At 44.1% G+C, this 21,097-nt stretch overlaps 10 protein-coding genes across 13 annotated transcripts; 8 read left to right on the top strand and 2 right to left on the bottom strand.

Moving 5' to 3' along the window:
* Positions 1-1,472: 1,472 nt before the first annotated feature.
* Positions 1,473-2,398, top strand: LOC135437598 (uncharacterized). The gene has a single exon (XM_064695581.1). It carries the CDS (start codon positions 1,496-1,498, stop codon positions 2,396-2,398), a length of 903 nt encoding a protein of 300 aa, XP_064551651.1. The 5' UTR covers positions 1,473-1,495.
* A 1,070-nt stretch (positions 2,399-3,468) lies between these two features.
* LOC135437571 (uncharacterized) lies at positions 3,469-4,684 on the bottom strand. Its single transcript, XM_064695553.1, has one exon. The coding sequence runs from the start codon at positions 4,377-4,379 to the stop codon at positions 3,588-3,590; it is 792 nt and encodes a 263-aa protein (XP_064551623.1). The 5' UTR covers positions 4,380-4,684; the 3' UTR covers positions 3,469-3,587.
* A 930-nt stretch (positions 4,685-5,614) lies between these two features.
* On the top strand, positions 5,615-6,525 carry LOC135437563 (uncharacterized). Its single transcript, XM_064695537.1, has one exon. It carries the CDS (start codon positions 6,031-6,033, stop codon positions 6,523-6,525), a length of 495 nt encoding a protein of 164 aa, XP_064551607.1. The 5' UTR covers positions 5,615-6,030.
* A 1,350-nt stretch (positions 6,526-7,875) lies between these two features.
* LOC135437585 (uncharacterized) lies at positions 7,876-9,836 on the top strand. The gene has a single exon (XM_064695566.1). The coding sequence runs from the start codon at positions 7,989-7,991 to the stop codon at positions 8,709-8,711; it is 723 nt and encodes a 240-aa protein (XP_064551636.1). The 5' UTR covers positions 7,876-7,988; the 3' UTR covers positions 8,712-9,836.
* Positions 9,800-10,584, bottom strand: LOC135437586 (uncharacterized). The gene has a single exon (XM_064695567.1). It carries the CDS (start codon positions 10,452-10,454, stop codon positions 9,873-9,875), a length of 582 nt encoding a protein of 193 aa, XP_064551637.1. The 5' UTR covers positions 10,455-10,584; the 3' UTR covers positions 9,800-9,872.
* An 824-nt stretch (positions 10,585-11,408) lies between these two features.
* On the top strand, positions 11,409-12,125 carry LOC135437583 (mucin-7). Its single transcript, XM_064695564.1, has one exon. The coding sequence runs from the start codon at positions 11,556-11,558 to the stop codon at positions 12,087-12,089; it is 534 nt and encodes a 177-aa protein (XP_064551634.1). The 5' UTR covers positions 11,409-11,555; the 3' UTR covers positions 12,090-12,125.
* Positions 12,126-13,497: 1,372 nt separating this feature from the next.
* Positions 13,498-14,539, top strand: LOC135437558 (uncharacterized). The gene is made up of 2 exons (XM_064695532.1): positions 13,498-13,530; positions 13,904-14,539. Exons 1-2 carry the CDS (start codon positions 13,498-13,500, stop codon positions 14,501-14,503), a joined length of 633 nt encoding a protein of 210 aa, XP_064551602.1. The 3' UTR covers positions 14,504-14,539.
* A 247-nt stretch (positions 14,540-14,786) lies between these two features.
* On the top strand, positions 14,787-15,569 carry LOC135437557 (uncharacterized). Its single transcript, XM_064695531.1, has one exon. It carries the CDS (start codon positions 14,787-14,789, stop codon positions 15,567-15,569), a length of 783 nt encoding a protein of 260 aa, XP_064551601.1.
* A 182-nt stretch (positions 15,570-15,751) lies between these two features.
* Positions 15,752-16,485, top strand: Rpb8 (DNA-directed RNA polymerases I, II, and III subunit Rpb8). 2 transcript variants are annotated; one of them, XM_064695542.1, is made up of 2 exons: positions 15,752-15,872; positions 15,999-16,485. In XM_064695542.1, the coding sequence occupies exon 2, from the start codon at positions 16,004-16,006 to the stop codon at positions 16,451-16,453; it is 450 nt and encodes a 149-aa protein (XP_064551612.1). In that variant the 5' UTR covers positions 15,752-15,872; positions 15,999-16,003; the 3' UTR covers positions 16,454-16,485. The 2 variants fall into 2 exon arrangements, with proteins under 2 accessions (XP_064551612.1, XP_064551613.1); XM_064695543.1 differs by having other exon boundaries at positions 15,836-15,944.
* A 154-nt stretch (positions 16,486-16,639) lies between these two features.
* LOC135437564 (zinc finger protein OZF) lies at positions 16,640-20,994 on the top strand. 3 transcript variants are annotated; one of them, XM_064695541.1, is made up of 4 exons: positions 16,640-16,804; positions 18,599-19,345; positions 19,419-19,814; positions 19,873-20,994. In XM_064695541.1, exons 2-4 carry the CDS (start codon positions 18,773-18,775, stop codon positions 20,464-20,466), a joined length of 1,563 nt encoding a protein of 520 aa, XP_064551611.1. In that variant the 5' UTR covers positions 16,640-16,804; positions 18,599-18,772; the 3' UTR covers positions 20,467-20,994. The 3 variants fall into 3 exon arrangements, with proteins under 3 accessions (XP_064551611.1, XP_064551609.1, XP_064551610.1); XM_064695539.1 differs by having other exon boundaries at positions 16,640-17,003; XM_064695540.1 differs by lacking the exon at positions 16,640-16,804 and adding an exon at positions 17,477-17,667.
* The last annotated feature ends 103 nt before the right edge of the window (positions 20,995-21,097 follow it).

Here is a 21,097-nt window from a genome sequence, read left to right as displayed (position 1 = left end):
TTCTCGACTAACTTTCTGAATAAGCAAGACGAACTTTGGGCTGTGTACTTATTTTATTTGTAATTTCTGATTTACAGACATTTTATTTGTATTATATTATAAATTTCTGGTTGAAAACTATCGGTCGACTTCTTACTTTAGAGGCTAAAAATATATACGGCTGCTCCATTTGGGCATTAATAAATATATATACATATATATATAACTTACTTACAGTATTCAAATATAATTGGGATATCTCGGGTTAATAAACTCAGATCAGGACAAACGAATGTTATTTATAAATAACAATTTTCAATTTAGACAAAATTTGACAAAACTGGAATGGGTCAGTTTTGGAGTCTTATTTTTTTAATCCGATCTAACTTATGGAAGCCAAAGCTTTTCAAGATCGGACTTCATTTAACCATCTTTTACAGCTATAAAAAACTATTGTTATTGGCATATGTTGGTTAAGTAATTCTGATTTTAGAATGATATATATTCTCACTCTCTCATATGTTGTCCTGCCATCTCTCTCTATCACCCTCTCTTTTGACTTGTCATTCCTTGCTTTATTCTATTTTATTTCTTTATTATATTTGTTCAACTTCCCTAACCAGCTCTTTATTTTTTATTAGTGTCTGCCTCTAGCGTGTGTGTGTTTTCGGGTAAGTACATATTTATTTACTCTTCCGGCTTGTTAATATATTAAGTAGTTACACTTCTGACACAGATTATTGGCTGGCTTTTCGCTAATATCAGTCATTAGGTAAAATTAAAGAGATTGAATTCCACATTTAAGCAAAGTCTGTTATTAAGTTAGGATGTTCGCTTAGCTCTCTATAATTTCTTTATACAATATCAATAGATATATGTACTCAACGAGTAGTAGAACATGTGGCTATTTATTTCAATTTTCTCAATTCGCATTTAAGACGAAAACAAAGTCACCAAGTGTACGTGCCCGGCATGTCCAACGACTGGCACTGGTTGGCCGCAAACTTTGCCCAACAACAACAACAACAACAAGAAGAACGGCAAGTACATGGCAAAGTGTTGAGGCACAGCTGGTGAGCGGGCGGGCGGTCGGTGTGGGTGTGTGGGGGCGGAATGTAAAGCGATTTTGGGTCTGACTCTGTGACCATCATTGCGGTCAACGGGCAGGTTTAAGGTGTAGCGAACGATGTCCGCCTTTTGGCCTCCACGTTGACACGATGACCACGACTGAGGCGCTGGACAAAGCAATCAACCACACACCCACACCCACACACACATACACCCACACATACACCCACACTGACACACACTCGCACACTCGAACGAAATTACATTTCCGGCTTGGGCAGCATTGCGGAAGCAGCGCGTCGATTTGAACGCTTCAGGGCTAAAATTATGACAGGTGCCTGGGATCCACCACTAGGAATTGTTGAGCAGCTATAAATACGCGCGGTCGGAAAATGTCAGCGCTTAGTAGCACAGTCGAATAGTGAGTCAAACAAGCAGAGCAGCAAATATGTGGCAAGGATTCGGCATTTACATGGCATTGTTGCTGTGCCTGGCGAGCGCACAAGCGGCTATCATACGGAGCGAGCAGCAACAGGAGACAACCACCATATTCGACGGGCTGGCAGAGGCTGCCAGCACTACGGTGGCACCAGAAGAGAGCACCACGCACAAGGCCGCGCTCAACCGCGTGGCACTGAGTCGCGACCAGGATGCCAGCGTGCAAATTGGTTTGGCCAGTGTAGATCCTGCGCCCGGCACCATCGAGGGCGACCTGATTGTGGTTGGAGGCAAGCCACAAATGAAGTCGGCTAAGCTGTTGCTGCTGAGCACGCCAGCTAAGCGGCCGGCAGAGGTGGAACAACAGCTTGAGGAGCAGGACGAGAGCGACACAGCCGCCGCGGGCAGTGCTGAGAGCGGGGTCCCAACCACAACGCTTACCTATATGCAGGAGCTGGAGGGCACCACCACAGCCGAGAACAGTGAATCTACAACAACAGCAGCCCCAATCGAGAGCAGCGACCGCCAGATAACAAAACTGTTTCCCATCAATGCGACAATATCCTCGCAGGACTCGTCTGAGCCCAATGTGGCCATCGCCCTGGCCACGGACAATGCCACAATTGCGATTGCCGAGCAGCCGCAGGCAGCTGGTGACAACAATGTGGCCATTGAGCTGGCCCTTGTCGAGCCCGAGGCGGAATACGTGCTGCTCGATGTCAATGCCAATGCTGGCCTGCAGCTGGCACCCAGCATCCCGGCATCAACGGCCACACATGACGAACTGCAGCTGGGCAGCTTCACGCACATCGACAGCGATGCCCACTTGCAGCCTGTGGTCCATTCCGTTGAAATTGTGCCCACCCGTTTCGATGATCCCCTGATTGTTAACTATGTGCACAATTTGCGCTGATTTTCGACCCCGAAAGCACTTTCGAATGGTTTCAAGTTAAAGTTTGTTTTTATGCTAAATACGATTATCGAAAATAACATATTACGATTTTAAAGCTTAGACTTAAGACATAATAAAACACAGAATGAAATAAAAATATATACGCAGAATTTTATAACTTGTCAATTATCGCAAAGTGAAAGCAACTAGACATTTGCATCAGGTGTATACCCTTTTTACCAATTTAAGAGGGGTATATTGGCTCATCTTAAAGCTCACAATTCATTGAGATTTTATCATCAAATTTTATCATACAAATTTTTAATTTCCGGTTCACTATTTAGCGAATTGTTGCCTTTAAATGGAAAATAAATTTTAAAAGAAAGTCTGTTGTCAATCTGTCTAAAATATATACAATGCTTCCCTTATTAATAATTTAACGAGTACAAATATGGAGGACAAGAAAGAGCCTGGAGAAAATTGGACGTTTAAAACTGAAGTAAAATGAAATCAATTAAAGGATTTTTAGGAAATTAAAGTAAACATTTTTTATTGGAGATTAAAGACTTTATTGTTGGAGCTCATTGTAGCTCGAATTTGAAATGGTTTTAAAGTATAAAAAGTAGTCAAGCTACAATCTAATATTGAATTTCACAAGTTTCAATTAAATGACGTCACAAATACTACATCGTTGAGCAAGAAAGAATTGCAGACTTTCGGCATGCCGAAGTTTAAATACCTTGACTTAGAGATTATTTTATACAAGTTGTACTCATCCGTGTGTTTGGCGGGCAACAGAATACAACCTGGGATAATACCAAAAGAAAGATCACTTGATGTCCTTAGTCAGTACAGAAGGTTGAGCAGTTCCAGGCCTACGTCTAGATCTAGACCCTCTTAGGGAAAGACCTAGCTAATTGAGCTATAAATATGCGGATCGAAAGGGGCGTTACTTGATTTAGATGTTTCTATATTAATCAAAGGAAGATAAATAAAGCTCGCGAGAGATGATGAGTTCGGTCAAGATATTTCAAAAGGGAGAGAGAGAAATTACAATACCCCCAATGCCACTAGGAAATGTAATAAATATATTTTTATAAATTGCAAATGAATACAAATATATTTCACCTTAAATAAGAGTAACATGGATCGATTAATTCTAAGCTGTTAACAATGTAATACGAGGGATGTGCAGTCCTGAGCCTGAGCCTCACCAGCGCTGCTCCACGTGCGTGGTGTAGACAAATCCTCGCCTGGGCGCCGCAATCAGAGGCTGCGAGCGCAGGGGTATGGCCACGGGTATGCCCGGGGATGTTGGCGCTCGGGCAACCAATACAGCTGGCCCCAGATTGGCGGTAATCAGCACATTTTCAGAGTCGGGCTCAGCATTGGTGCCCGGCTCCGGGGTGGGCTTCAGTGGATTTGTGCTGACACCGCAAACAGGATGATTGGCATTACTGTCCGGAGCTGCTGCCGTCTCGTTTACATTGCTTGCCTCCACCTGTTGCTGCTGCTGCTGCTGCGGCCCCAGCTCCAGGCTCAGCTCGGTGGGCAGTCGAAAAGCGCGACTTGGTCGATAGCCTGCAGCTGGATAAGGGGCTTTCGCATAGGCGCGGCCGGAACGAAACTCAACGGGTGCTGATGTGGTCGTGGCGTCCAGGGAATCCAATGTGGTTGTTGTCATTGTTGTAGTGCTCAAATCGAGTGATTCCGTTGTGCTCGTCGTTGTCCCCTCATCCAGCGGCAATTCCGTCGTAGTTGTGCCCAAGCCCGAGCCCTCAGTGGGCAATGCCTCGGCATCGGCTTCGCCCGGCAGCCAGAAGGCGCGTCCCTGCGGTCTATAGCCAGCTGCCGGATATGGCGTGGGCTTTAGCTCCTTAACCACCGCCTGCTGTACGTCATCCTCCTGCACGCTGACCGCATAACGATTGATACGTATCTGGCGAGTCTCGGCGATTCCGGTTGCCCAAAGGCCCAGGACTAGCGCGAATATCCACTGCATTCTGTATATATATCGTAACTGGTCGCGATATATTTCAACTGATTTGCGCTGCGGATGCGTCTGTCGTTTTTATACAACGTTCTCGAACTGCCTAAGGTCTCGGGTGCTCGGTCCGGCTATAGCTAACTGGCAATGAAAGCGAGAGTCGTCTCATTTCGTTCCGTTCCATGACGAGCCGTAATATCCCAGACATATGCATATACATATGCCTGAAACATCATTAGGCGCACGGTTATCACATTTATTGATTTATTTTATATATATATATATATATATATGTACACTTTATATTTTGAATTTGTTTTGTTTCTGGTGTTTGGGCTGCTTATCCACGTCCACCACGTCCGAATCGTCGCCATGTTCTATGGAAATAAAATGCGTTTCCTACGTGATCCGCAAGCTTAAAGAGTTTCGAACCGGCCAAAACCATTGACAAAACGCCCACATCAATTGAAAGCGAAAACTTGTTGCCAATTGCATTATATGTCTGGGTTTGAATGTTAGAATACTTATTAAACACTTATAATCGATATTTATGCGATCAACGACTGCAGGAGGTGACCACCAAGGGCAACTATGAGTAATTAACTAACTACCACAGCATGTCACGTCTTATGTTGCCGACCATATTATTATCCATATATATCGACATAAGTGTCCCAGCCCGATATCTAAACACAGCCCTATCACAATACTCTTGTAGACCATAGATTATATAGATACTAGGCGGGGCTGCACCCAGCTTATTTTCCCTGATTTTCTACATACTTAGCACAAGCTTAGTAATGTCATATATTTAAAAAATTCAATAAAACATTTTTTTTTTTAATTTATAGCTGTGCGGTCTACTGAAATAATAAATATATTTTAACACATTTTTATAAGAACATCATTCCATTATTTCTAAGCAAGTTTAGATAAATGTCATGGATGGGGCTGGATCTTGAATTTGACAAAAAATAAGGTTCGGCTTGCTTGTTTTTTGATAAATTATTTTAGTTTGAGATTCGGTTCAGAGTAAAAAACAATTTGGATTTGGAAAATTTTGACTGTTGCCAAATTATCGACGTGGAAGATTTTATCAGTAAATGATGGAATGCTAAAAATCACGTAAGATTTCCATTGATTATCTATATGTGAGTATGAATTTCATCAATAAAGATTTTTAGGTATTTATTCGCCATTTCCAATCATATTGAAAATCAGTCCTACTCAAACAAGGCCAAGTCTTTAAGAAACTGGAACAGATTCTTGAGTAGTGCACAGGTTTGTGGCTTTCCATATGTTGTTCCACTGAAAGTATTCGCTCCGGTTTTGGATTGATTAATGGCGGAACTATAAATTCGTATTTCCAGCTCTTCTGCTAGTTCTTTCTTGTCACGTCGTTAGCTCATAAACCCGCCGATCGGCCACTCACAATAGTGCCGCCGACGTCAGAGCATGCGCCAAAAAAGGATGTCCATGCTTGGACTATGCGACGCACACTAAACAGATTCAAGCGCGGCTGGAACAGGTGGAACTTCCTCTGCTGCGACAGCTGTCCTAGGTATAAAAGCGCCTCGCTTGGCTGCCAAATGCAGCAGTCGTCGGCTTCAGCTTCCTAGACACACACACACACATTCACCCAATTCACCAAGAGCCCTTCAACGCTATGGCCAAGTTTCAAGTTCTGATTGTGATCGCCGCCTGCCTTTTGGCCAGCAGCGAGTGCCAGGTGCAGCGTGCGCGCTCCTCGCAGCGTTTGAGCCGTGGACGTTCCCGTTACTTTGCACGCCAGGAGCTGGCGCCAGCGGATGCGGATGCCGCCGTCACGCCATATCCTTCAGCCGACGAACTGAAGCCGGAGGTGCCATTCGATGAGGCAGCCGCCCCAGCTGCTGTGGATCCCACACCGGATGCTGTCTATGGACCACCCGATGCGGCGCCTGCGCCCAACAATGTGCCCGATGAGGTCTACGGACCGCCCGATGTCACTGGCAACGATTTGCCCGCCGCCGATGTGCCCGCTGAGCAAGCGCGTCTAGTGGCTGCCAGACGCGCGGCCAACCTGCGACGTGCCCAGCCTTTGGCCTATCGTCGTGTGGCATCCGCAGCGGCACGCCCCGCCAAGCTGAGCGCTGTCCGCCCTCCAGTGAGACGCTTCTAGACGCGTGAGACGCTTCATCTGCTTACGAGCTGCCCGAGCTGGGCAGTCGCATATAGCCAGATGCTAGCTGGTGCATACCCAAAACCCATGACGATTCAACGATTCTCCATGATGACGTACTACACAAACTTACACACACACAAACTCACACACACACACAGACAACACACAATTCACAATTTGAAATGTAATTTTGATTGTAAGCATTTGCAAATAAAATGTTTGGAAAACATAACAAAAGCTCTCAGACATTCTGTCTGCCTTGAATGAATCACAACGGCTTGGAGCGGGCTGCTCCCCGCACGAATAAAAGCCGGACGAGACGCGAGGCTGGGCCAACTACAACCGGTTAAGGAACGCACGCGTGCGCGTCATATAACATGAAATTGATGACGAACCTCTGCATCAAGATTACAGAAATCTGGGTATCTCCCTAACCGCAAGTAAGCAGCCAATTCATGACCGATTCGGTTGGAAGTCGAAGCATTTATACCCTAGAAAATTTTATAATTCTTCTGGCAGCTTAATGAACTAGTACTAATAGGTAGGGTCTTTTGATACAACACTTTTAATAATAATATTTACTCTGAACCGAATCTTTAATCAAGCCTTTCGAGGGAGACCAAGCTCCAGATCTGGAAACACGAATGGAAGTTCAGTCCAAGCCCGGAGCGAATACTTTCAGTGGAACAACATATGGAAAACCTGTGCGGAATCTGTTCTAGTTTCTTAGTAGGGTCGATTATGAATATATACGGATATATGGTATTTAAAATTATGAAGGAAACTTTCTTAATGGTGAAGTAAATACGGTTTGGTTCAGATGTAAGAAAAATTAAATTCATTAAAAAAAAATTCTGTGGAAAACCAAAGACAGGAAGTTAGTTGGAATTAACGACAATTTTTTTTTTTTCATGCCGGAAATTTTTATTTACATACTAATAGGATGTCAAAGGCCCAGAATGATGTACCTCAGAGACTATTTTAACTGAACGATACAAAGAGTTACCTGAACACAAGTTTGTTCAACTTATCGCTGTTAATTTGCAGCAGAGGAGTGGCCTGGCAGGCCGTATACGTTAAAATGTTGGCACTCGAACGAGTATATGAACAGATATGCAAAATTGGAAATTTTAAAACAAGTTAACAAAGAGAGACGGAGAAAGAGAGGGAGAGCGAGATAATAATCGCTGGGGTTAGTCTGGGCCTCCATCAAATTGATAAGCAGCAAAAGCAGCCTCAACTGGCTTGGGCATCGCCTCTGTCGCTATCTCTGCCTCGGCTGATTCAGTTGACTGCGACGCTCGACGCACAGCATCTGGCTGCTTATTTAAGTAATTGGAAGCGCGTTCAGCTCTCAGTCGCTACGAACAAGGCAACAGTTGAGCAACGTGACGTGTTTTCTAATCTTCGAGTGAAATTCGCATATTTAAATCGAAAAAACAATCCAAAGTAAATAAATAATGTGGAAGAGTTTTTCGTACGTTGTGATGTTTGTCGGGCTGCTTGAACTGTCGCAGGCACAGCGGCCATCCTTTGCGGGCGCGCGTCCACCCGGCGGACTCAGTCAGAAGGACAAGTATCATGCTGCCCAAAATACGGTCGTGGAGAACATAACTGGCGTGGACATTGTCACACGATTTGGCGAGGATGCCGTCGCCCAGCAGACGCAGACAATCAATTTGGCCTACGGCGCCGCTCAGAGGCCTCCAATGGGTGTGCCCCTGGTGCTGCCCATAAGCAGCTATGTGCCCGATGTGGCATCGATACCGCCAGCACCAGCACCAACACCAACACGAGCACCAACACCAGCAGCCGTTGACTTTGCGAATCGCTTTGGTGGTACAGACGGCCCCGTCAACACGCCCATTGCGGGCATCCCGAATGCGCCCACGGCTCGTCCCATTGCCAGTGCTGGTACCTTTGCCACGGCTCGTCCCATTGCCAGTGCTGGTACCTTTGCCACGGCTCGTCCCATTGCCAGTGTCGGCGTTATAAGACCCGTGTCTAATGCATTGCCCATCGATGCGCATGGCGATCAGGATTATGTGAATCATCTAAGCCAACTGCCTGCGGACAACCAGCCATTCTGGTTCCTCAACTATCAGGCCATTGAGGCGTTGAGAAACAGCTCGAGGCCAAATGTTAGTGCACTTGAGAATCGGGGATCTTTCTTTGCTGGCTAAAAAACTGGCTTTCCAGCCGCAAATAAAACAATGCCAATAGTAAATTTATTTAAGCTCGTTTCGCCTGTGCAAAGACAATTTAATTATAAAAGCGTATAAAGTAAATATACAAATATTTATATTGTCTTTTGTCTGTGTGGTGTGTACATTATACACTCTTACTCAACAATATTATCTCGAAAAAAAACCGGAGGAAATACCAAAACGTGAGGCATGATTTGTGTGTGTTTTTTTTTCATGCTAGAAGATAACGTTTACCCTTAGGTGCTTCATTAATTATAATATAATATGCAAACGTATTTAAATACATATTTATAAGAGAATTATACGAATTATTATTGTATGTTAATTGTTATACAAACTAAAACTCAGCATACATATTATTTATAAAAACTAAACAAAATATACAGAAATAATTGATGTTTGAATTATTTATTTATGGCTTGGCCAAATTTTTGCCCTGGGAAGAGATATTTATTAAATTGTTGTCCATTCTGTTACTACTTAGCAGGGCGAATCTAAATAATGGAAATCCTATACACAAAATATAATTATTCTGTCATAATTATTACCAAGTTCTGTTTACATCCTCGAGCTTTACATTTTCTACTACCTTTGAAGCTGTTATCTAACTGGCTGCCATAGTAATGAAAGCAGCCTGTTAAATGCTTCAGAAAGGCAAAACGTAAACATAAATAAGAAAACCACTCACAAATAGCAATTTATAAGCAGGCAAAGCATGAAAAATGCATTCAAAGAGCCAGAACAAAGGAAAAGCTAAGGAAAAGGAGCTCAGAAATGTGGAAGGAACCATCTAGCGGCAGGAAAAATGCACAACAAAAACAACTCCAATGCAATGTTTGAAAATGGATCCGAACAATGGAAAGTGCTGGCCAAGAGCAGCGGCTTGTTGAGCTTCTTGGGCGCTTCTTAATGGCGAATGATTTGCAAAACAAAACAAAAAGAAAAATGAGCGAAAAAACCTCGTCGCTGGAGCAAAAGTGTCAACCAGCCACTGAAAAGGGCACTGCAAAAGTAAGGAGTAGAGCACCGCTGTTGAAATAAAACTTAAATATATATGCAGCTAGTTTAACGTGGTTTAATAGATACAACAATAGATTTATATGCAGTCGATCACAATCAATATCACTATCTAACGATTTACCAGGACAGCTGCTGGCCAGCTGCATTGTAGGCAACCACATAGGGCTGCTGGGCACCCAGATAGAAAAACTGGGGAGCCGGTAAGGCGGCTGCCGGCGCAACAGCTGCTGCTGGTGCTTCTACGGACAACTCTTCCAGGCGGGCAATGCGTTGACGTTGACTCAGACGTTTTGGCTGTGCCTTGGCCAGCTGCAGCTTGGCCAGTCTCTGGCGGCTGCTGCGCAGGCGAGCGACAGCTGCTGGTGTGGTCTCCTCGAGCGAGTTCTCCTCGATATCCAGCTCCTCGGCTTCTGTTTCGGTTTCGGGTTCAGCATCAGGCTGAAAGCTATTCAAAGCTGGATCCTGCTCGGCGGGTAATTCATCCAGCTCCGTTGACGGAGGTGGGCCATAGATGAGCGCCGGCTCATCCGGCTTTAGCTCGGCCGCAGACGGATACGGCGTGGGCTGCACCTCCTGCCTGGCAAACACCTGGCGCTGACGATTGAAACGCAATCGCCGGGGCGCTTCAGCTGAAGTGTTGGCCAGCAAAACAGCCAGGAGCAGCAGCAGCAGGGAGCTAGTGGGTTGGTAACGTGCCATGATCGTCTAACTTGTTGTCGCGCTTTGTTGCCGTTCGTATATGGAGCTTTTACTTTTATACTCGTAGTTGGCCCCGTGGCCCCGGTTGCGGCGATTCTAGACCAGCCCGCAACGGTCCGCATATAAAGCAGTCAATAATTTGATAGCCCAATCCAAAAACCAAAAAAAAAAAACCAATGAACTGCATGACAAGCAGGCGCCGCACAGTGCTTCGGAAGTCAATTGTTATTACTTGTGCGTTTTAATCTTGTTTTATATCCTGGCAATTTACCAAAGAAACCTATTTAATAGATGCTTGAAGGACTAACAGAGACTTGAGACTTGAGTGACTTGAACACCAAACTGCATTTTAAATCTAAACTCGTCATGTTGATCGTAATAGGCTTATCTTAGATAACATGCGTTCTTGAATAACCTCGGTGTTTATAGTCCGATCTTTGTCAAATGCTTGGGGATGCTAGATCCTGAATCGGTCTATATCACTAGTGAACCAACATACCAAGAATTGATAATCTTCGAGATAGGCTTAAATAATCATGTCCCACAATTTATTATGATGGATATTAAGAAGATATTGAAGACAATGATAAGTTGCATCTACGTATGGTATATGAGAAAAAATATGCATTCAAACTTGTAGACTCTTGCTTTTGTACATTTCTCGATCAGACAGATGGGCATGGCAAGATCTGTGCGCCTGTTGCAGACATGTGCACATCTCCTTTGAAAAACTTTTAATAGATTCAGGGTGCAAAAGGAAGCAAGACTTTCATGGAGTAATTTTTGCCACAGTGTAGCATAGCAATAAACAACAGTTAACTATTTGTGTATATTTTTCAACACATTTGCACCAATGTGCGCCCAACAAGTGTGCGAAGTTCAGAGTTGGGTGGCCAAACGACTTAATGGTAAATGGTAAATGGTAAATGGTTATGGGTTAGACATGGGCCCTTGACTAAATATTGTCACGTAGGTGCAGGTAGATACCATCTTAAGGGTGTCCCTCGCAGTGCCATTTATGACTGCCAAAATGTTGTGTATAAAAACTCAGCGACTGGCATTCGATATCAACATTCTAACAACACCCAGCAATAGCTCAACATGGCTTTCAAGTTAACCAGCTCTGTGCTCCTCCTGGCTGCTATTGCAGCTGTGACTGTGGCGGAGCCGGCGCGTCTGCGCAGCCGCTCATCGCGTTTCCAGCTGGCTCGCCAGGAGGCGGCGCCACCAGCTCCCGTCGATCCAGCACTGGACCTTGCGCCAACGCCCGCTTCGGCGCCTTATCCAGCTGCTGGTGTTACACCAGCCATAGCTTTTGATCTGCCCACCGAGACGGAGACCGAGGCACAGCCAGATCTGACTTATGGCCCACCGGACAACACATACGGCCCACCTGCCGAGCCTGACAACACCTATGGCCCACCCGCCGAGCCGGATAATACCTATGGACCACCCGCTGATGCTGCAGCGGATCAGGATCTGGCACCAATCGACGCCGATCCATCCTCCGAGCCCATTCCCGCTAGCCTGATTCTGGCACGCAGCGGCCGCCTGCGCAGCCGCCGTCCGGTGCCAGAGAAACTGCGCGCCGCTCAGATCATACGCTCCAAGCCAATCCTAGTCTATACCATCTGAGAAGAATATTGTTGAGCATGTTTTTGCGAATTATCGAGTCACTACGATACAAATATTTGTTATTGATTTAAATATATAAAAAATTTGTTGTTGAAATTGAAAAAAAAATATTGTTTTTGTTATTCACATATCTTATTCCTGAGCTCCAACATGGTTTGTGAACCATATATAATTATTTGATACCAGAAAGCTTCATAAGCACAAGAGAACATTTAAGGTTCAACGGCATACCCATTTAAATTATTCATTCAATCTAAATACATTTGAATGGTGTAGAGTAATTATTTTGACTATATTATAATAAATATCGCTGTTTGTCCTGATGATTTTTGACGAAAGTTACCAAACATTATGTAAGTGCACGCTAAGACAGGGTTAAGCGAAATTCCACCCGCAAGTGTGGAAAATTCATGGATTCCCTCTTGTGTGAAACATTTTTGTCTACCATCCAATCGGACAAATTTGTATACCCTTGTAGAGGGCATTAAAATGTTGTCATAAAACGCGAAATGCAAAGAAGGCGATATCTCTGACCGAATAAAATATATATATTCTAGATTAGTATCAACAGCTGAGTTGATATAGCCATGTCCATCTATTCGTCTGTCTGTTTCCATGCGAACTAGTCTATCATCGTGAAACTTTGCTTAGGTCAATCTTTCTTTTGCAGGCTGTAAATGAGTCGGAACCGGCCAGGTCGGTCCACTTTATCAAAAGCTGCTGACCCTTATATATATCAAATCTTATTAACATCGGACGATGATATTACAAGACTCCAATAGGAAAGGCCGGTCGAAAAGTAGGTTCTTATATATCAAAAAAATCTGTTTTCCAAGATATTTTCATCAAGCTCAGCATTTACGATTTTCACTACTTTCACATGTTTTCAAAACCGTAGGCAAATACTTACAAGGCTATTAAAACTTCGGAATTTATTATAATTTAAAGAAAAATCTTGTCACAGGCCGAGCCAGGGGATGCAGTATAATTCTTTAGTATTTCTGGACAAAAGTCTGTTATTGGCTCGAGAATAGTTTATTGGATAAAAATATTAGGTTTTTCAAACATAAGGTCAGCTGTCTGATATAGTAGCTCGATTCGACCGTTGTGTTATGTGAGAAAAAAGTAAAAAAAAAAAAAACATATCATCAAACTAACATTAAGACTTAGAGAGCAATTTACACAGAACTCTATTTGCTATAACAAAATGCAACCAGGGTATACTTTAATAAAAAATTGCCGAAATTAATTTAGCAAATACACCTCATGCCCAATAATTGAAATATCACAATTCTGGCGAGCTTGATAACCTTTAAAATATTTGGGTATTTATAAAAAGAACATAATTAATGGCAATTAATATTTAATGATCGAAGACTTCGCCTGACCTAGATGAGAATTGTGTCTAATGTCGAGCTTCTCCAGACACGTTTTTGCCAAGGTCTGTGGATATGAATATAAAAGCCATCAAATAAAATTATGAATAGCCAAGAACCCACCAAAACAAACAACGACCAAAGGCCTATTGCAATCGGCGTCGACGGCGTGTTAATGAAGAGCTACAGAGACGAGCACTTGGCGCTTGGGTTAGCATTGGCGGCCAAAATTGGGAAAAGGGTCACGTAGCCAGCATTAAAACAGAAATCACAAGCCGATTCGATCGGGGCAACATAATCAGAGCCGTGCCGAGCAAACGGGAACAGCAACTACGACTACTAGCTAGGAGGCCTAAAATCAAAAGTGACGAGCATAAATTATGAACAAAGATCTGACGGGAGGCGGCTATAAATAAGCTCAGCTCTTGGGCAACTCAGAACACAACTCAAGTGATCGTCAAAATGATTAAAGCCTCGTCTGCTATCCTGCTGCTGAGTCTGGCCGTGTTGGCCAACTCGGAGCCACTGCGTCAAAGATTCGTACCACGTCGAGGCCTGGCACGTCAGGAGCAGGCAGCGCCACCGAGCCCAGCGCCCACGGGCTATCCGGAGGCGGGCATTACTCCCGAGGTACCATTCGAACTGCCAAGCTCAACCGCCCAACCGGAAGCCAGTTACCTGCCACCGGATAACACATATGGACCACCGGACAGTGTCTACGGACCACCCACAAGTGTGGATGAGGTGGCGCAGCCAGATCAGGTGCCAGAGGCAGAGCCAGAGCAGCCCATCGAAACGGACGACATACCAGCTCCAGAGGATGAGTTGCCCGTCGATGCCAAGCAGCAGCCAGCCGCAGATGTTGATGAAGAGGAAGTGATTGTGCAAGTGGCCGAAGATGGAACCGTAATTGCCCTATCCACGACACTGGATCAGCCCCAGGACAATAAGCCGGCTAGGATCTATCAACGCTTTCCACAGGGACGCCGCCGCCAGCAGCCGGTGCCTCAGCGCTTGGTGCTGCGCAGCAGGTGGTAAAATTATAACCTAAGTCATGTAAGGGCTATTAATAAAGTTGGCCATAACAACATAATCTTTGGCTTACACGTTAAGGCGGTCTAGTCAGCGCTGTTGGGCTCGTAAACGCTTGGGTTTGCCGTATAAGTCATCGTGGCGGCGGCGGCGTTGGCGATTGGCCTCGTCTGTATTTTGGGCACTGGGGCAGTTTGGTCAGTCTATCAATGAAGGTCATCTGTGGGCTTTGGGTACTTAAAGCAGCCAATTGCCAGGTGGAAGTAGCAGTTCATGTTTTGACAGCAAAATGTTCGGTGCAAGCGTGTTATTTGTGGTCCTTTGTTCGTTGCTGGGTCTGGATGCTAGTGCGGCGGCTGGATTACGCTTTCCGGGACCCGTTTTACAGCGACAAGAGGCCGCACCATATCCAGCAGCTGGTCTGACGCCTGATCCGCCGTTTGAGTTGCCAACGGAGCAGGCGGCTGACTTTCCTGAACCGGATTTGACCTATGGACCACCTGAAGAGCAGCCGGAGCTGATTTATGGACCACCTGACGAGGTCTACGGTCCTCCCGATGAGGTCTACGGACCACCAGATGATACCTACGGACCTCCGGCGGTGGATGAAACTCCTGACCAAATATACGGTCCACCTGCGGCGCCCACGAACATTGACAGCAACAGTGCGGTACAGAGTGCAGCAATCATAAACCTGGCTAGCTTGCGGCCACAGGCACAGCTAATACTACCGCTGGTGCAACGTTTTACCACCTTCCGGCAGCTGCATCCCGTACAGAGCCAACGAAGACCCGCAAAACTGACGGCGCGTCCACAAAGGAGGCCCGCCAAAATTGTTAATAGAGTTAACGCTGCTTTCCCTGCAACCCAATTGACCCCGCCATTTGTGGAGCGTCGCATTCCGTTTAGAGCTGAGCGCTTAATTCTTAATGCCCCTTTGAAAAGAAAACCGGCTAAGATAACCGTTAATTCGCCTGTATCTCCGTTAGCGCAGTTGACGCCCGCTATACGTAGGCCAATATACTCGGGCGGTCGCATTATTGCCTATTCTGTTCGAGCGCAGAATTGGTAAATGATGTAATCACTTGTAAATATTATATTAATAAAAATAACTATCATTTGAAATTGTACATTTTTAGTGCCGATTAAAATTGTTGTACAAAATTCTGTGTTGATAAATCTTTGATTTTACGCATCTGGTAGCCCACTTAATATCGATATATTTTAATTAACTGACATATCGGCACACCAACATTCTATAGATTATCCATCCCTGTAGCACGCTAAATTGAACTGCCGACAACGCTGTATTTTAATAAAAATACAAATCAACAAAACAAGTTTAACCCATTGACTTTATCATCTTAATAATAAAGTGAGTAACAGCAGTGGGTTCTGCTATAAAAACCAAATCCCTAAGCTTTGCCATTGTCGACTTGAGCGCAAGGTACATTTTTGGCGAACGGGAGTAAGCGATCCAAGTTAATAAACTGTTTCTTAGATAAAATGGCAGGAGTGTTATTTGAGGACATATTCAACGTCAAGGACATGGATCCTGAAGGTAAAAAGTTCGATCGTGTTTCCCGCCTGCACTGCGAATCAGAGTCTTTTAAAATGGACCTCATACTGGACATAAATTCGTGGCTCTATCCCATGGAATTGGGAGACAAATTCCGCTTGGTACTGGCCACAACACTGCGCGAGGACGGGTGTCCCGACAGCGGCGAATATAATCCCATGGAGCACGAAGGCACGCGAGCGGACAGTTTTGAGTATGTTATGTACGGAAAGATCTATCGCATAGAAGGCGACGAAGCGCACAACGAATCATCACGGCTGTCGGCATACGTTTCATTTGGTGGTCTGCTCATGCGTCTGCAAGGTGATGCCAATAATTTGCACGGCTTTGAAGTGGACCAGCACATGTATTTGCTAATGAAGCGACTGGCGTTTTGAGTTTTGTATAATAAATCACATTGCGCTTGGAAGAGTCAATTTTTTAGTTATAATATGCAGTGTTACCGTAAACGCCAAATGCTAAAATACTAAAACTGCAGTATTGAAATACAGGGATTGTATATCTTAAATGTCGACCTATCGATATTCCCTGATCGAACTAGTTCCACCCAAAGCATTACAAGTAAACACGACGCAGCGGGGTGCAAAAAGGAAATTCATTAAATTTTTACAAACAAAACAATATATTTTACATGTGCAATGTAATGTATAACATGTGAAATGAGCTAAGATTCTTCCTGGCCTGTGCTAAGCGTTCACAATATGTTTGTGCTCATGGGGCTGCTGAAGGTAAACACAAATATGAAGTGTGCACTGAAAATGGGTGTTTGTTTGGAAAATGCAGCAAAGGTTTAAACAAATAATACATAAAATGTAGCCAGGTGCTTTGCGTGTGTGTGACTATAGTGGTGAGTGTGGTTGTGTGTTGTGTGTGCTTGAATCAGTTTTGTTTTGCAGCTGCTCTATAAATATTCGCACTCCACTGCGGGTAAGTTGCCTTTTTTTGCTCTGATTTCCCTAACAATGCGAATTAATTGTGGTGTTGGCATTTACTTATTTATATATGAAATATAATAAACTGTGATACATTGGTGCTGGTATTTTGTAGTTACTAACAAAACTTCTTGCCGCAGGTTTTTGTTGATCTTTCCGTGCGACATAAACAAAAGACTTCAACGTTTGACCCCCACAGCAAGAAGCACGCCCTGTGCTCTGCAATTGCGCTGCCCGCTACTGCTGCCTATTTAGCATTACAAAACTGCTGTTTTTTCTTTTTTTTTTTTTTATATATATATGTATATATTCTTTGTGTCCCACACCTTTTGTGACTTTTCGCTGTCGTTCGTGCTTTTTTCAACGTTCTCTTTCAATTTAATGAATCGCTGGCTACCGTACGGCAGCGTCGCTTCCACGTCGGACGCGGCCGACAGCAGAGCTGCTGCAATAGTTACAGTTAAAGCTCTTTGGAAGTGTTTTTTTTTTAGGGTTTGTCGCGCGCTTTTAATTTGCTTTTCAACAGTGCTTTCATTTTCGTTTTACGCTTCATTTGCGTAACGTGCAGCTGTGTGAACTGTGGCCCTGTCCCTGCACTTGGACATCATGCTTCAATGCTGTTCCCAATTACCATCATCGAGTACATAAAACTGTGCACAGTAAGTTTTGGCGTGCGCCGCCGCCCTTTGGTTATTTTTTGTTGTCTTCAATGAAGCGTCGCCACAGGTCTGTAAATCTCCTATTTGCATGTGTGTGTGTGTGTGTGCGTCTGGAGGGGGTGTGTGAGCTCATATGGGCAATCTGTTCGCCAGATGTTTATGTATAGCATTTCGCGCTAACTGTTCCCAGGGTCGTCATCGTCGTCTATTCTTGATTTTTACAGTTTTCTTTGTTTCGCATGCAGTTTTCCTACATTAATATGCCACTTCACTGGAAGTTCTGAGCAACAACTGCAGCAGCAAGAGCAATTTTATAGTGAAAAAGATTCCACTAGTTGTATAAGTAAACTCTTATCTGACCAGACTTAGCCTTATCAGTTATTGCCTTTGTCGCGCGCTTATCAGCTCGCTCTCTCGCATTCCAAACAAAAGATTGAGAAAACAAACTAAACAACATTTCAGCTTTCCACACATAAGTTGTCACATGTGTGTGTGTATATAAACTACCTGGAAATTCTAGCTGATAAAGTGATAAAAACAAATATAGTAGTACTGCTACACAGTAAAAAAAAAAGTGTTCAATTCAAGAGTATATTTCTCAGGTTTCGAATTTGATTAGAGCCAAAACTGAGAAAGTATTAAATCAACCACCAAGACACTTGTGATGACGGGCTTTAATCAGTAAATCCTAAAAGTATTTAGCTTACATAAAGCTAATAATTTTTTGCTCCGTGTAATTGCGCGCACTTCCCTCTGTACGACTCTCTGCCCCGCCCCTTGAAGTGGTTCTTATCGTGAGCGTCAGTTTTTAAAGTTCGGTGGACACAGCTGAAATTCTTATTGTTGTTTTCTTTTGTGTTTTGTTTTGTGAGTTGTTTCGAACGTGGCAATGCAAGCTAAATAATCAACAGCTCTTAACTTTTTCTTGCAGCGAAACTATAACTAAATCGCTATAACAATCCGAGGTGTTTGGGAACCTTCTTCTTAAGCTAAAAATTGTCGAAAATCAAATACCTATCGTAGAAACATTAACCCCTTACCCAAGTAAATTAGCAGCTGGTGCCGGGTGCAGGAAGATCTGTAATAGACATAAAACTAACACAGCATGGTACGCAGTCGTCGCAGCCTATCCAAGGAGGATGCCGTCTCTGTGCTCACGGACAGCGGTATATCGCTGTCATCGCCGCCGGCGGCTCGCGATTTCTCGCCCGCTGCCACGGCCATTAAGCGACGCAAAAGCAGCCTCAACAGTCTGCAAGATTTGTATGTGGATGGAGAGCCCGAAGCCGAGCAGGACTCGACAGATGCCGATGCGGACTACATTCAGCCCAAACCAAAGAAATCACCACGCAAAGCAGAGTCCACCAAACGCAAGCAACACGTGTGCACCCATTGCTCTAAGGAGTTTGGTGGCAAGACCGATCTGCTGCGTCACATGCTCATCCACTCCGACGAGCGGCCACACAAATGTACTGAGTGCGGCAAATGCTATCGACAGGCGGTGAATCTTAAGAACCACATCACCACCGCCCACGAGCACAAGAAACAGTTCGCTTGCAGCCAGTGCCCCAAATCATTTGCACTGAAGGAGCGCCTAAAACTGCATATGCGTTTGCATTCGGGTGAGAAGCCATATCCATGTGCACTCTGCGAGAAACGCTTCGCACGTGGCGGTCAAGTGAGTACAGTAGTAGCACACCATTTATCCTATATTCAAACTCATATTTCCCATTTCCTTCCGCGTGCAACAGCTGCAACAGCACATGGTATCCCATCACAAGACGAGTATTCAGCAATTCAACTGCACCAAATGCTCGGCCAGCTTTTCGACCAATGCCAATCTGCGCGTACACATGGAACGACACGAGCAGGGAATGGAGCACAGATGCTCCATATGTGAAAATCAGTTTGCTAATGAATTGGCACTGCGCGCTCATATCAATCAGGAGCACCACAAGCTGAGTCAATTTGATTGTGAAATTTGCCATAAGACCATCGAACCGGATGAGGATCTGGCCACGCATATGCAGAAACACGCCGCAGTCAAGACGCACGTCTGCGAGGTGTGCAATTCGTATTTCACCCAAAAGTCGCAATACAATGTGCATATGCGAATGCACACGGGGGAGCGGCCATATCAGTGTCGGGTAAGAGGCGACTATGCAGAAGAAGATAATATCTATTTATATTGATGTATCGTTGTAGATCTGTCATCAAACGTTTGCCCACTCCAGCGTCCTAAAGCTGCACATACGGAAACACACGGGTGAAAAGCCATTTCGCTGCCAACTATGTACGGATGAGGTGGCCTTCTCGCAGCTAGCGCATCTTAAGAATCATATGAAAAAGATACACAAACAGCAGAAGCCCTACATGTGCCCTGGCTGCCAAGAGTTCTTTAAAATCAAAGTGGAGCTGCAGGCGCATGCCGAGCAGTGTGGCAAGTGTCAAGCAACAGAGGAGCCTAACGATAGTCAAACAGAAGATGCACATACGCTTTCCAACATTCGATTCAATATTGCTGTTGTGCTGAAAAAGATAAGCTCGGCACAGAAGCTGCGTCAGCTAGGTTATGAGAAGCGTCTAATTGATAATGTTATAATTGCATCGCTCAAGCTGGCACAGCGTCCTTCACATGACGATGCGACGTTGACGCCTTTGGCTAGGCTGCGTTTAAATGTGGAGGAGTTTCTCAAGTGGATTGTGCCGGCGCAGACCATGCAAAAGTTTAGCGAGGAGCTGCTCTCGATCGATACGATACTCGACAAGATTGCGACCATGTACATGAAGCAGAAGTAAAAAGCAACTATTGCTCATTGCTTCTGACCAAAGCGATTGTGCCATAGAGTAAACGCGCTTAGAATTAGTTCTTGCCATTTAATTTAGCTTAAACCCAAAAAGTTAAATAGACAATTTTACCAAATGATTTAGTCCAAAGATGTTAGGATTTAAGCACCGATACTTTGAATTTACATCATATTAGATTTGCCTTTACCAAAAAAAAAAAAAAAAATGTTATTAATAACACATGAAAACACATAAAGTGATTATGTTCCATTATACGAAAACTTGCCAAAGCAGTGCTTACCGCTTAGTTTTTACTTAAAGTTCAATTTAATTCAATTCTTTGTGGCCATACATATTTATTTACAGAGTAGCATATGAGTCCACATCATTGTCGTTAGTTTATAATGTACAACCCTCATTTACGAAACCAAATATAAACCATTGTATAATCCCAATAATAGTTAAGTACTGTAAGTGTACATGTTAAGAAGTGAATACAATTAGCAAGATAAAAAATAAATGAAATCACTTTAGAGTCAATATTTTATATTTAAATTTAGATATGTATATTACCTAACAACCATGGTGTCTTTATTTATTCATTTTCATATATTTTAATTTGTTCAAAACGCCCACTTAAAAT

The sequence above is a fragment of the Drosophila montana genome, unplaced genomic scaffold (genome assembly GCF_035044405.1).
Source record: "Drosophila montana isolate Dmon_TW-CO22-7 unplaced genomic scaffold, ASM3504440v1 contig_3829_1, whole genome shotgun sequence".
Lineage (NCBI taxonomy): Eukaryota > Metazoa > Arthropoda > Insecta > Diptera > Drosophilidae > Drosophila > Drosophila montana.
This window is presented reverse-complemented; position numbering and strand designations above follow the sequence as displayed.